Below are 14,805 nucleotides of genomic sequence, written 5' to 3'. Positions count from 1 at the left end.
AATCATATATGACAGCAAATCAAAACTAAAAGGGCTAAGGAGATGGCTCAGTAGATAAAGTGTCTGCTATATAAACGTGAGGATCCACATAAAGGCAGGGCAGGAACGGCAGCCTGCTTATAATACAAACACTTGGGAGCTATAGAAAGGGAATGCCCTAGAGCAAGCTATCCGGACCAGCTTCAGTTCAGAAAAAAAAAATCCTGCCTCAGTAAATAAGTAGAAGAGATCCCCACCTTATATGTACCTGTACAAATGTGTGACCACATATGAACATGTGTACATAAGTTCATGCACATTCTAGAAGAAGGGAGGGAGGGAAGGTGAGGGAAAGGAAAGATTAAATGAAAACCTAGGGTGAGAATGCAGTGGAAAAGGTTCAAGCCTGGCAAATATTAATGTCCCCTCTACCTCCTGTTCTGAGACAAATCTCCATTTATATCCCATGATGACCTTTAACTTCTGACTCTGTGATGACTATCCATGGCTGTCAACTTGACTATATTTGGAATGAAGTACAATCTAAAAACATATACATATATACATATATAGTAATATATCTATTTCTACCTAGCCATTCTCAGCAATGAGAAGAACAATGAAAAGCTTTAGTTTATATGGATATAAAAAGAGTCAAGTTCCTGTTCTTTCTGACTGCCCGGAGGTCGTATTGGTCAGCTTTATTATGTCTCTCAGGAAACTGAAGAAAATAAACTGTAAAATATAAGGTCAGAGAATCCCTAAGTCCTATGAATATAAAGAAATTTGACTAATTAATATACCTTCGTATATCTACCTCTTCAGTTCTGGGATTATAGGTGCTTATTACCATACTGGTTTTTTGTTTATATATATATTTTTTAATATTAGGTTTCTGTTTTGTTTTTTGAAGACACAGTTTCTTTGTATAACAGCCTATCTGTCCTGAAACTGGCTTGGTAGACCAGGCTGGCCTTGAACTAATGAGATCCTCCTGCCTGTTTCCTGAGTGCTAGGATTAAAGGTATGTGCCACCCACCCCCAGCCCACTAGAGAATTTTAATCACAGGGGAGGGGGATAATTTGATTTATATTTAAGATGACTACTAACGCTAAAGGAAAAAGAGAAAAGAAGTTAAGAGGTAGAGGGGCCAGAGAAATGGCTCAGCTGTTAAGAGCACTGCTATTCTTCCAGAGGACCCAGGTTTGGATTCCAGCACCCATAGGGTAGCTTACAATCACCTCTAACTCCAGTTCCAGGAGATACTCTCTTTTGGACTCCTTGGGTACTACACATGTAAGTGGTGCAAAGACATACATATAAAATACCATACACATAAAATAAAACACACATATACTTACACACACAAAAAGAGGTGGTACAGTAATCAAAGGATACCTTAAGCTAAAGAAATAAGGATGTTTACTGAGGGACATAGTTTGAAGTTAATAATGAAATATACAGGGGAAACAAAGGAAGTAAGTGTTTTTGATTTATCAAGTCTTTTAAAATGCTTTTTAGTCTACCAAAAGAAATACAGAATATAGGATCTGTAGGAAAGAAATAAGGTAGTCAGTGCTAGAGATTTGGAAATCAACATCATTTAGGCGATGTAGTGAGATATTCACTCTGTCTGCACCAGTTGCACTGATCACACCCACTGGGGATGGGGACAGGTGCAGACGTGACCTGGGGGAATTAGGTCTGGGGTAGGGGACCCCGGAGTGCTTTCTTGCTTCCTGGACAGAGACAGGGCATTCGGAGGCATCCTTGGTACTGGAACCTAATGGTGTCCATCTGTCTCTGTTGTAAGTTATTTCTCCCTGAATAAACATCTATTCAGCCTATCTGCTTTCCCCGATCCTTATTTTCCATGATATAGGTGATACTTACTGAAACCAGACAAACAAGAAGGTTATTAGGAGAGGATGCACCTAAAGAAAGGGGCACACTTCTTGATACATTCCAACACTTACTAGTCAAACTAAGTCTAAAACAAACAAAAAATTTAAGAGTTGGTGAGATGGGTTAGTACTGACTATTCTATTGTTCCAAAGGTTCTGAGTTCAATTCCCAGCAACCACATGGTGGCTCACAGCCATTTGTAATGAGATCGGGTGCCCTCTTCTAGCCTGCAGGCAGATATGCAGACAGAACACCACCCACACACCCACACACACACCCACACACACCCCTACCTTTTAAAAAAAACTTAAGCCAGCCAGGTGGTGGTGGCACACACTTTTAATCACAGCACTCAAGAGGCAAAAGCAAGAAGATCTCTTGTGAGTTGGAGGCCAGCCTGGTCTACAAAGCTACACAGAGAACCTATCTTAAAAAACCAAAAAAACCCAAATGTTCTACAAAATACAGCAAAACAAGAATGCAATTGATACTAAGATATTATAAACTGATGATTCCAAAACCCAATACAAAAACTATCAAAATTAATAACTATATTAGACTACTTGACATACACCCCTTTGATATTTTTAAATTATCATTAAACAATAATAGTCCTGGAAATATCAGAGCCCTGATTTAAAAGTTTGATTCCTAGCATCCACATGGATAACAACCACCTGTAACTACAGCTCAAGGGGAATATGATGCCCTCTCCTGGCCTCTATGGGTACTGCACACATAATGCACAAGTATACATGCAGGCAAAACAAAAAGCACAAAAACAACTTTACTAAAGAACATTAGATAGCACATATATATTTAAAAAATGAAATCACAGGACCAAACACTAGTCTATATATACAATTCTAAGTTGGAACAGAAGCTCATAAACAAAAAACAAAAAAACAAAAAAACAAAAAAAAAAAAAAAAAGAAGATTAATGCTTCACCTTTACTTGTCGAGTTTGGCTGATGACACACGGAAGACTAAAAAGTTGCTGGACAAAGGCCTTCAATTCTTCTACTGTCAGTTTGGTCCGAGTCTTCCCACTATCTGAGCTCTGCCTGATATGAAATAATATTGAGACATAGAAAAATACATCATTTTGGTATCAAATGGGGGTCCTGCTCTTTAGAATTTAACCCTTAGTGGTCCTAGAATTCTAGTGTTGAATAATTCCTCTGTACATAATTATTAAAAAATACAACTTGACAAGTGACGGTCCTTCTATTCTAATCTGTAACTGCCTTATGTCTGAAACATTAAATTCCCATGGTGGAATACTAAGCTCACTCAGAAAATGAAATCCTTGTGTTTTAAAGAGGCTCACACTGGGAACACAGGGTTTTTAGGTGCCTTACAACAACGAATCCTCTCATCTATCCCAAATTCTTTTTTGTTTTAAAGATATCTTCATTTTATGTGTATGTATGTTTTGCTTGCACGTATGTACCATGTGAGTACAGTGCTCAAAGAGTACAGAAGAAGGCATCAGGTCTCCTGGAACTGGAATCAGGCTGGTGCTAGGAATTAAACTTGGATACTCTGGAAGAACAGTCAGTGGTCTTAACCAATGAGCCATCTCTTCAGTACCCCAAGCCTTTTATGTATATACTGTCTTCAAAAAGGGTCAAGATTTTACCAGACTCTCCAATGAGGTCTATGCCCTAAAAGCAAGTTAATGTCCACTGAAAAATGTCTGTAACAAAAGATTCTCTAATTAAGACTTAAAAAAAAAAAAAAATAAAGTCCAATGAAAAGTACTACAGAATAAGCCACACAGAGAAATATACTGAGTAACTATAAAATAATACCACAGAAAATATTTATTAAAAAAAGGATGAAAGGAAGTAAACAAGCCATCTAGATGTGGTAGGAAGAAAACTCCAAGTTCAATAAAGAATAGGAATGCCTAAACAAGAGCATATATGAATGTATGAAGAACAGCAAATTAAAGAATGCTGTAGAATAGAATAAAAAGTTTATTAAAGGAAAGAATGTGAAATTAGAAATATAACTTCTCAAAAAATAAATTAGTTCTAATAAAAGGTAGAAAATAAAGCTAAGCACTTGAACTCAAAATATTTCATTCAAATCTTTTGCTATTAAGTATCTTAACCCACGTTGTTAAGAAACCTTACTCTGCTGGGTGTTGTGGTGCATGCCTTTAATCCTAGCACTTAAGAGGCATAGGAAGCTGGATCTCTGTAGTTTGAGCCTATGTGTCTATGTTCTTAATTACTTCAAATAAAGTTGAATACATAGCTAGGTCTTTGTCCCAAAGACAGTACATAAACTTTTCAGCATTGAAACTAGCAGGTCTACTTGCTGTTTTCTTGGTGTAGTTTACAACTCACATTTAAAGAGCTTTTTACAACTTATGAACATGGGAGAATGGAAGGGGGTGGAGAGGAAGGATGGGATGTTATTAGGGATTGAAAAGACATGGCTATGGGGTGAAAATAACACAGGGCCTCAAAGGCCAATTAAAATGAGTCCAGGGAAGAGCTATACTCTTAGGTTTACCTGTGTTTTTGCTTTTTGCTCAGAAGCAGCTGAGCCACAGAACCACAGGTCTCAGCTTCTTTTACTGCATCCCTGAGCTTTCGAAAGAGATCATTCTCTGGGTATTTCCTATCCTCAGCATCTTCCAGCATTACTCTCAGTTCAATCAAATCTGTAAAGATAAATACGATAACTACAAAAAACCATTCTACAACAGTCACAAAGGCATATTCAAGAGTCACTAAAATACTAGTAGAAACAATGAAGCTTTGACTGTCTCCAATATAAAAGCTTCTGACCAGATGCTTATTTCAAATAGATGACTTCACTAAAATAAGGTATTATATTATCTCTCCTTCATCCCTAGTCCCTTCCAACTCTCTACCAACTTTCTTGTTTGTCTCTCTCAAAAACAATAAAAAAATCAAAGGCTTTTAGTGTCACTGACTCTCTAAAATACCTACTACAACATATCTGTCCCATTCTATGTCAGCCTTTTCATTTAAAAAGGGATTTTTACTGGGTGTGATGGCAAAATCATGTAATCTTAGCAATGGCACCAAGGAAAGTAAGATTATGAAACTGAGGACAGACAGGGCAACAAAGCACATTTCCAGATCAAAGAGACTATCTTAAAACTAGGCATAGCCTACAGCTGTAACAAATTACCATGATATAAGATAAGTTTATTAGGTCTGCATAGTACACGGATGAGAGAAAATAAGTATATATTCATTATAAGCTAGGATTTCCATTTGGTAATGAAGAACAAAAACATACAATTAAAGGTTTCTTTTAAAGTGACAATTTTTCATAACAAAGGAGGAAACTTAACCTTTCTTATGGTTGAAGCTAGCTGATAATGCTTCTGTAACACGACTGACCCAAGTGTCATAGGACTGTGCCCTCACTTTTACACCATAAAGTAGAGAAGGGAGGTCTTCTAGTGGGTAGCGGTACCTACAAAAAAAATAAAAAATTAAAAGCTTCAAAATATAACAACCTGAAATAAAAGAAAAATCAAAGAAACTCAGTTTCAATGTAGAGAGGAGCAAGAAATATAAAACATTAACTGGCCACACAACCAATTGCAGTTAGGCTGGTTAGGACTAATTTAAAAGTACTAGTCCTTCATTTGGGAAGCAGATAGTCAAGGAAAATTATTTGTTTAGGGAACAGGAAAAAAAGAAAAGAATAGCATCAATTTTTTTGTTTTTTGGGTTTTTTTTTTGGGGGGGGGCCAGGTGGTGGCACACACCTTTAATCTCAGCACCTGGGAGGCAGAGGCAGGTGGATTTCTGAGTTTGAAGCACATAGCAAGTTCTAAGACAGCCAAGGCTACACAGAGAAACCCTGTCTCAAAACAAACAAACAATCAAAAAACACAAAACAAATAAAAGTAACTTTTAAATACCTAAGACATTTGTTCTGCATGGGGCAGGAACACAGATCAGTTGGATGGTACAGACATACGAGTCGCTCCGGATTACAGGAGCAGGTGAGAGCTGAGAGAAAACATGTAGTTCTGCATGCTGAACACTGTCGCTCATCATCAGGAACAAGTTCAAATACTTCTTCTTCTGACATCACAACACCCTGGAATATAATTTACATCATCAGATCAGGTCTCAACTGAAACAAAGCAGTAGCTTAAAAAGAATTAAAAATTAGGCGATACACTCCTTTAATCCCAGCACTCAGTAGACAGACGCAGGCAGATCTCTGTGGGTTTCAAGGCAGCTAGGACTAAATCGTGAGACTCTTTTTTTTTAAAAGGGGGGGGAGGAGAGAATGGAGGCTGGAGTGATGGCTCAGTGATCAAGAGCACTTACAGTCCTTGCAGAGGACATAGGTTCAGTTCCTATCACCATCTGATAGCTCACAAGTGTGTTTAACTCTAGTTCCATGATATCTGGCAACCTCTTTTTGTCTTTGTGGGTACCAGGCATGAATTTAGTGCATAGTCAAAACTAGACACACACACACACACACACACACACACACACACTTCACATCAGAATGGTTAAGACCAAGAAAATAACTGGGGCTGGAGAGATAGTTCAGTGGTTAAGGACACTGGTTATTCTTCCAGAGGACCTGGACTCAGTTTCCAGAATCCACATCATTTACAACTACTTGTAGTGCTGGTTCCCAGGGATCCAACACCTTCTTCTGCCCTCCAAGGGCACTGCATGCATGTGCTGCACATACATACATTCAGGCAAAACACCAGAAACAAAACAAACACAAATAGATACAGGAAAAGGAGAATCCTCAACTCATCTGCTGGTGGGGCTGCAAATAGTCCAGCCAACCTGGAAATCAGCTGGAAATCCTCAAAAGGCTGAAACCTTCCTTATGACCAAGTTATACCATTACTTGGCACATGCTCAAAGGACCTGACATTCTTTTCTATAGATATTTGCTCAGCCGTGTTCATTGCTCTGCTTTCACAATAGCTACGGAATGGCAACAACCTAAATATCTTTCAACTGATGAATGTGATGAATGGGTAATGAAAAGGTTTCTCATAGAGAAAACATAATTCAGCTGCAAGAAAAATAAAATCATGAAATTTTCAGGTAAATGGGAAGAACTAGAAAACTTTACACTGAGTGAGGAAACCCAGACCCAGAAAGACAAACACTGCACATTCTCTCTTATTTGTGGCTCCTAGCTCTTAGTCTTCAGATGTAAGTATATAACCGAGACAAACCACAGAAACCAGGAAAGGAAAAGAGAATCACTGTGGGTGGTGATGGTGAGGGCACAACTCTAGAGAGAATAAATAGCAGCACACAAGAGTTATAAATGGGGAAATGGGGGATGAATACTGAGAGAGAATGAACAAACAGGGATAAATAACAATAAGGATATTTGTATAAGCCACAGATAATCACACCATCTAAAATTATACAAAATAGACACACATTTGTGTGTACACCCACCCACCCACCCAATAAGACATACAGTTTAAATAAAGTTATATGACATTTCATAATGCTTAAGTGCCACAGCATATCTAACAAAACAAAACTCAACTAGACATGAAAAAGAAATCCCTTTTTTGAGTTGTTGGTCAAGTGAGTTTAAGTGACTCCCAAAAGAATGTAGGCTCATGTCCTTGGTTGACTCCCAGAAGTTGAAAGTTAAGTCCCTATTGCTGAAGACATCATACACTTTGGAAACAGCATTCAATCTAACCCAAAAGCCTCTTCTCTGAGGACTAGCTTTCACAGTACCAGAAGGAACTATGCAGATTGCTAAAGGAGAAAAGCAGTCAATAGTCTTACTCAGCTGTGACACAAAACACATCAGTTCAATAGTGGCACTTACATTGTGGCAGTAACTAATAGGTGTCTAATTGGACATAAGGCACACTCAATAAGGAATTCATGTCTGGTATTATAAACCTAGCCAATTATCTAGAGAAGAATATGCTTTCCTAAACTAATTTCTAGCTGCACTCTACTTAGCTTTATAATCACTGATTAAGTGTAGTTTCCACCCTTAAAGAAGTTTCTTTTTGTAGCAGGCAGAGACCATTACAAAAACCCATACATAACTAGTCAAATGGAGACAACAGCTGATTGTGGGTTTAGCACACCTAACTGACTAAATTACAATATAAATCCTACACCCAAGGTTACAGAAACATCATGGAAGGGGGGCAAGGAAAGTCAGATGGTCAGAGTGTTTGCTAGATGTACCTTCCATATATGACAGGGAAGTTGCACTCAAGGAATTTCAACAAAATGGTACCCTAAACAAGACCTGAACAATGATATCACCAGTTGACATGTCAACATGGGTGGGAAAATCTCACAAGCTCCTCCCCCCCACCTCCAGCCCCCAGGTGAAGAACTACAGGCAATTTATGACAGCTCAGAGAGAGAGACTCAATCTTCCTAGGAAGCAATGAGTCCTCTATCTAACAGGTTATCTAATACAGTCTACCCTAAAAACATATGCATATAAACATTAAGTGAACTCAGCAGGTTGTGCTTACATATTAACTCATATAATAATTAGAGAAAAGAGGACATAAATTTGTGTGTGCAGGGATGATATAGATGGAATTTGAGGGAGGAGAAGGAAGTGAGAGAGATACAGTTAATATACATATAAATTGATAAAAAAAATAAAACAAAATAGCTATTTAAAAGAGGAAAGTAATGTACTAAGTATACTCACCATTTCTACAACTGATTCCCTTAATCTTGTTTCTTCTTCAGTCATGAGAGTCAACTCTTTGCAAACCATGGCAGCCAGCCCCACATCTAAGCATTCTGGATCGGCTGCCATCTTGAAAATGAGTTCCTCATGTGAAAAGACACAATGGCGCCTCAGCCGTCGATAGTGATTTACACACTGACGTCCAATGGGCAACTGAAAACAGATTTCCCAATTAAGTTGCTTATGAGAATATTCTAGCACAGAATTTCTACTTACTTTCAGGTACTCACTTTTATTAAGATAAAGCAAATCCTATCTGAACATTTAACAAATAGTAATTCTATGTAACCCAGCCAAAATTCCACACAAATGATGTCCATAAGCTGAGATGCTAAGTTTCTACCCAAGATGCAGATTTTCTAACTCACTGTATATACCAAGAGACTGAAGAAGGCTGGGCCTACTTAACACATGTTAGTTTAGTTTAATCCCAGCACTGAGGAGGAAGAGGCAGGCACATTTCTGTTCAGTTTAACGCCAGTCTGGTCTACAGAGTAAGACCCTGTCTTGAAAAACCAAAACAAAACAAAAAATAAAGAGCAGGATAGGGTGGCAGAAAGTTATAAGTCCATCATTTGGGAAATAGAAGTAGGAAGATCAGGAGTTCAAAGCCATTCTTTGCTCATTTGAGACCAGCCTGGGGCACACAAGACTCCATTTAAAAGAAAAAAAACAAAACAACAACAACAAAAAAACCTCTTAACACAGTCTAACATAGTGCAAACAAAAAAGAAAATAGTAAAAAAAAAAAAAAAAAAAAAAAAAAAAAAATTAAAGTTCAGACCATAAAGTATTTATAAGTAGTAGTATTACAACTTTGAAATTCCATAGAACAAAAAGAAAAGTATTATCAGAAAGAGCCAAAAATGAAAGCAATTTACATTGTTTTTCCTTCTTCTGGGTTTTTTTTTTGAGACATGGTTTCTCTGTGTAGCTTTGGAGCCTGTCCTGGAACTCGCTCTATAGACCAGGCTGGCCTCAAACTCACAGAGATCCGCCTGCCTCTGCCTCCTGAGCGTTGGGATTAAAGGTGTGCACCATCAATGCGCAGCTTCACATTTTGTTCTTAAACATTTACTTTTTAAGCATCTCTCACACAGCTACAATACAAAAGCCCTATAACCCTAGAGACAAACTAAGTTTTCATTTGTATCATAACCTTAACCTTAAAAGTACCAACTCTCTGCTATGTTTAACTTGTTTAAAGTTAGTAAATCAACCTAGGCCCTTGGGCTGATGAGATGGTTCAGCAGGTCATATCACTTTGCTGCCAAGCTTAATAATAACCTGATTTCAATCCCTGGGACCCACATGGTAAAGGAGAACCAATTCCTGCAAGTTGTCTTCTGACCTGCACATGCATGCTGTGGCACACACATTAAATAAATGTAAAACAAACAAACAAAGGAAAAAACCCAACAAAAATAAAAAATTTTAGGACCACTAAAATGCAAAGTTCCAGAAGGTCAAATATTAATATTAGCTAGGTATGGTGGTACACACCTTTAATCCCAGCACTCAGGAGGCAGAGGCAGGTGGATCTCTGAGTCTCAGGCCAGCCTGGCCTACATAGTGAGTTCCAGGCCAGTTAGGACTATACAATAAGACCTTGCCTCAAATAAATAGATAAATAAAGAACGTATTAGTAAGCATGTTAAAGACATTGACATCATCCTCAATCTTTACCTAAGTCACCTTGCACCCTACCCTATACTTACCAATATCGTGTAAATCATATTATTAGATGTTTTTCAAAAGAGCTCAGGCCCCTTAAAAAACTTAACTGAGTCTTAATTACACTGCACATTCCATAGCCAAATAAGAAAGAAATTTTAAATAGAACCAAACAAGACAGCTCACAGAGCCGAGAAGTTTAAGGGTAGGATATGCAACATAGCAAAGCTACATATCAAAGCACAACATACTACCCTCTGTACTACTGTTACTAAGTGGTTCTCCCATTAAAAATGTTAGAAGGCCAAAGAACCCAGAATCACTGGGGGAAAAAAATAAGGCCAGTATGTATTTTTAATATTTTGGCAGTCTTTTCTCAATCAACCTGATGAGACCATAACTAATTGCATTTTGATAAAGCAATTGTTGCATTATCATTTTAAGAAAAGTGCTCAGAGAAAATGAAGAATGGTGGAAACATATATTCCCCTTGGGAAAAGACAAATAACTGCCCATTTAATTGCAAACATACCAGGGAAAATAATGAATAAACAATGTGATAAAAATTCTAAAGTATTAATAGCTACTCCAATAAACCCTGAAATATTCATGGGCCCTATCCAAAACCCAGCTATGTAAAATACTGCATTTTATAGGGGTGTTAGTAGACGTACAACAGCCACGTGCTATAGAACAGACCCAGTCAGCAGTACAGAAGTTCACAGCTTCAGCAAAGTTGTATCCCTGGTTAAATCCAGAGTGATAGGCACGAGGAAATGTCACAACGAACTCTCCAGCACACTGATTAGTCCTGTACACCTAAATGCAAATTAGAAACAGGGATTAAAAGAAAAAAAAAAAAAACTAGTCCACTCAGATAATTTCAAAGATATTTTTTAAAATTGGAAATAATATAATTATCTTATATATATCACAAATATAGCTACAACTGCCAGGCAGTGGTGACACATGCCTTTAATTCCAGCATTTGGAAGAGGCAAGTGGATCTTTGTGAGTTCAAGGCCAGTCTGGTCTACAGAGCTAGTTCTAGGACAGCCAAGGCTACACAGAGAAACCCTGTCTCAAACCTGCCCTCCCCCAAAAGCTAGGATTCTGTTTTCTTAAAATACTGATTGACATTATATTAAAGAATCAGTAGCCAAAAGAAATTCTCAAAACAGAAAATAGTACTCTCTTCCTAAGTTAAAATTCCTACACTTCATGGCGAATGCCTATAATCCTAGCACTTGGGAGGTAGAAACAGGCTCTCTCTGTAGGCTCGAAGCCAGCCTGGTCTACAGATAGAGTTCCAGGATAGGCTCCAAAGCAATACAGAGAAACCCTGTCTTGAAAAACAACAAAACAAAACTTCAATCACATAAATAATTCTTTCCTAGTTAGCTTTGTCTGTCAACTTGTCACAGCATGAGCCACCTGAGAGAAGTGTGTCAACTGAAGAGTTTCCTAGATTAGACTGGCCTATGGAAGAGGACTGCCTTGATTAATGTAGGCTGGCCTGTGCACTACCCAGCTCCATGTGATGGTACCACTCCTGAGCTATATATAAAAGGTAGCTCAGCATCAGCCTGTCTCAGCCAACAACAGTTATCTTCCATGGTTTCTGCAGTATTTTTGGCTTTGATTTCCTTGGCCAGAGGTAATGCTGTCTGTGTTGGAACAGCAGTGCAGGCCTGTCTTCAATGTCCTGCCTTGATTTCCTTTGATGATCAACTGTGTATGATATGGAATTTTAAGCCGAGATAAACCCTTTCCTTAAGTTGCTTTGATCAGTGTTTTTATTACAGCAACAGATCAGTGTTTTTATAACAGCTATCACTTTAAGAACTTGATTATTCTAGTTAAGTAGGGGGAATACAGAAAATGATATTGGAGTCTCTGAGATAGTTCAATAGGTATAAACCCTTGCCTGATGACCTAATTTCCAGGACTCGCAGTATAGAGAACTGACTCTTGGCTCAGCTGTTAAAGGGTAGGCTCACAAACAAAGCACAAAAAGCACAGAAGAAAACTCAAAAACAAACAAAAAGTTGTAAAAGGGGGTCTGAAGAGATGGCTTAACAGTTAAGAGCACTTATTGCCCACTGCTCTTTAGGAGGACCCAGGTCAGTTTCCACCACCCACATGGCAGCTGACAACAAGCTGTAATACCTATTCCAGTGTCCTCTTTTGGACTCTGGAGGCACTAGGAATGCACATAGCACATACACATACATGAAAACAAAACACTAAGACACATAAAATAAACCTTACAAAAATTCCCAAGGGCCTAAGAGTTGGCTCATCCATTAAGAGCACTTATTGCTCTTGCAGAGGACCCAGATCAGTTTCTACCATCCACATGGTGATTCACAACCATCCTCATCTGCAGTTCCAAGTGATCCAAAGCCCCCTTCTGACTTCCTCAGTCACCCGGCAGTTATATGCTGCACATACATACTTGCAGGCAAAATATTCATACATATAAATAAATCTTAATTTTTTTTAAAAAAAATCCAAACACTTGGAAAATACACAACACAAACTTAAAGATCTATGTGTGTGTATGTGAAAATTGAATGTCTTAAAGAAAACAAAATTGTCTTGTAAGTTGAATGAAAACGACCACACAAGATATTTAAAAGATATAGTTTTAAAGTCAGGAAGAGTTAGTTGGGCATGGTGGTGTACACTTTTGATGCCACCACTTTGGAAGCAGAAACAAGTGGATCTCTATATGTCAGAGTCCAGCCTGATCTATACAGCAAGTCTAGTACACACAAGAGTAATACTGTATTTAAACCCACCCCCAAAACACAGACAAACACACACACACACACCACATACCCCAAAAGTTTAAAAGGAACAAAGAATAAACAGTTTTTTACTAAAGAACAGGAGCCTATTCAAATAGGTATATGATTCACACTTTAAAGCATCCCTTCTCAATCAGGCTCAAGTTCTATTCAGGCTATAAATTCTAATTTAGCTGTACTACTTGACCTTTCACATATAGTTACAACTCCCCCACAGATTAAAAAAAAAAAAAAAAAAAAACCCTTGTGATTACATCTAATCAAAAGCTAGACAATCTTTGAAAATGCTGAAGGAAGACACAAAAGACTCACAGGCACACCATGCTCCATGAGCACATTTGGGTTCATGATGGTTACTAACTGATGTAGGAGATCAGGCTGTGATTCAAATAACTCAGGGGCCAGCTCCCTCATCACCTCCTCCAGTTGTTCTGCAGCATGAGATGGTACACCATACCATGTCTTTGGCTCGCCCCTAGCAAAAGAAATAACTGTTTAGCTAGGTAGAACATGGTACCAAAGAAGCCAGGGTCTTTTATTCAAATCCACTACATTATAATAAACCTTATCATATTCCTGGCCATAGGTTATATGACCAGAATCCTGGCAACCATCCCATAAATATATGCTATTATTAATAACAGAATATGTGGACTACTAAGAATACACACTCATTGCCATTGGGAAAATAACCCAAATTACAGGAATAGAGGATTCGTAGTAAAGGTACCTTTCAAACAGAAAATATATCACATGGAAATCACTGTTCAAAACAATATGGGCACATTCACTGCCTTGATTCCCAGAACATGAGTCTTTCTAATTACTACCACAATACGTTAAAACAGAGTCAATGATCTCCACAATACATATAAATAACTTCATTAAGTTCAATTTTCTTATCCATGTAAATAAGCTAATACTACAAATTACTCAAACTTTAAATATAGTTGCCAATAAAAAGACCAAGATCTGGAATAATTAATCTACCATATTTTAATGGATTAGAGTTCATTTTGAATACTAATTACAAACTTAGGAAATAGTGCTGGCTAGTTTTACATAAATCCAACATAAGCCATAGGCATTTTGAAGAGTGAACCTAAATTGGGAAAATGCCCCCACCAGACTGACCAGTGGGCAAGCCTGTGGTCATTTTCTTGATTTATGACTATTGTAGGAAGGGGGCACAGCTCAGTGAGTGGTGCTACCCATAGGCTGGTGGCCTTAGGTGCTGTGAAAAAGCAGGCTGAGTAAGTTAAGAGGAGTAAGCTAGTAAGAAGTAACCTCTACGAATTCTGAGTAAGTTCCTGCCTCTAGATTTCTGTCCTGACTTCCCTGATGACCAACTACAAGCTATAAGATGAAATAAATCCTTTCCTCCCCAAGTTGCTTTTGGTCATGGTGTTTTATCACAGCAATAGAAGCCCTGAGACAAAACAGAACAACAAAACAAAACAAACAGATTTAATAATCAAGCTACTTATACAAAATAGCTATATTTCCTGATTCTCATAACTCACAAGACTTCAGATGAGAGCCGTTCCCTGTTCCCTATAAGTTTTACTGTAATAAGAATGTTTAGGGCTAGAAACTAGACAGATTGTTTAGCAGTTGAGAGCATTTCCTGCTCCTGCAAGAATACCAAGGTTCAGTTCCCAGCATCTACACAGGGCAGCTTACAACTGTCTG

General features: G+C 38.0%; 1 protein-coding gene across 2 annotated transcripts in view; it reads right to left on the bottom strand.

The window, feature by feature from the left end:
- Positions 1 to 14,805, bottom strand: part of Kdm5a (lysine demethylase 5A) — a 66,966-nt gene that overhangs the window by 29,462 nt on the left and 22,699 nt on the right. For both annotated transcript variants that reach the window (XM_051203761.1, XM_051203760.1), the window contains exons 12-18: positions 13,426 to 13,588; positions 11,000 to 11,119; positions 8,585 to 8,779; positions 5,805 to 5,986; positions 5,226 to 5,350; positions 4,412 to 4,562; positions 2,835 to 2,949 (exon numbers count right to left, since the gene is read on the bottom strand). In XM_051203761.1, coding sequence (XP_051059718.1) covers positions 2,835 to 2,949; positions 4,412 to 4,562; positions 5,226 to 5,350; positions 5,805 to 5,986; positions 8,585 to 8,779; positions 11,000 to 11,119; positions 13,426 to 13,588 — 1,051 coding nt within the window. The remainder of the gene's footprint in view (positions 1 to 2,834; positions 2,950 to 4,411; positions 4,563 to 5,225; positions 5,351 to 5,804; positions 5,987 to 8,584; positions 8,780 to 10,999; positions 11,120 to 13,425; positions 13,589 to 14,805) is intronic.

This window comes from Phodopus roborovskii, unplaced genomic scaffold (genome assembly GCF_943737965.1).
Source record: "Phodopus roborovskii unplaced genomic scaffold, PHOROB, whole genome shotgun sequence".
Lineage (NCBI taxonomy): Eukaryota > Metazoa > Chordata > Mammalia > Rodentia > Cricetidae > Phodopus > Phodopus roborovskii.
This window is presented reverse-complemented; position numbering and strand designations above follow the sequence as displayed.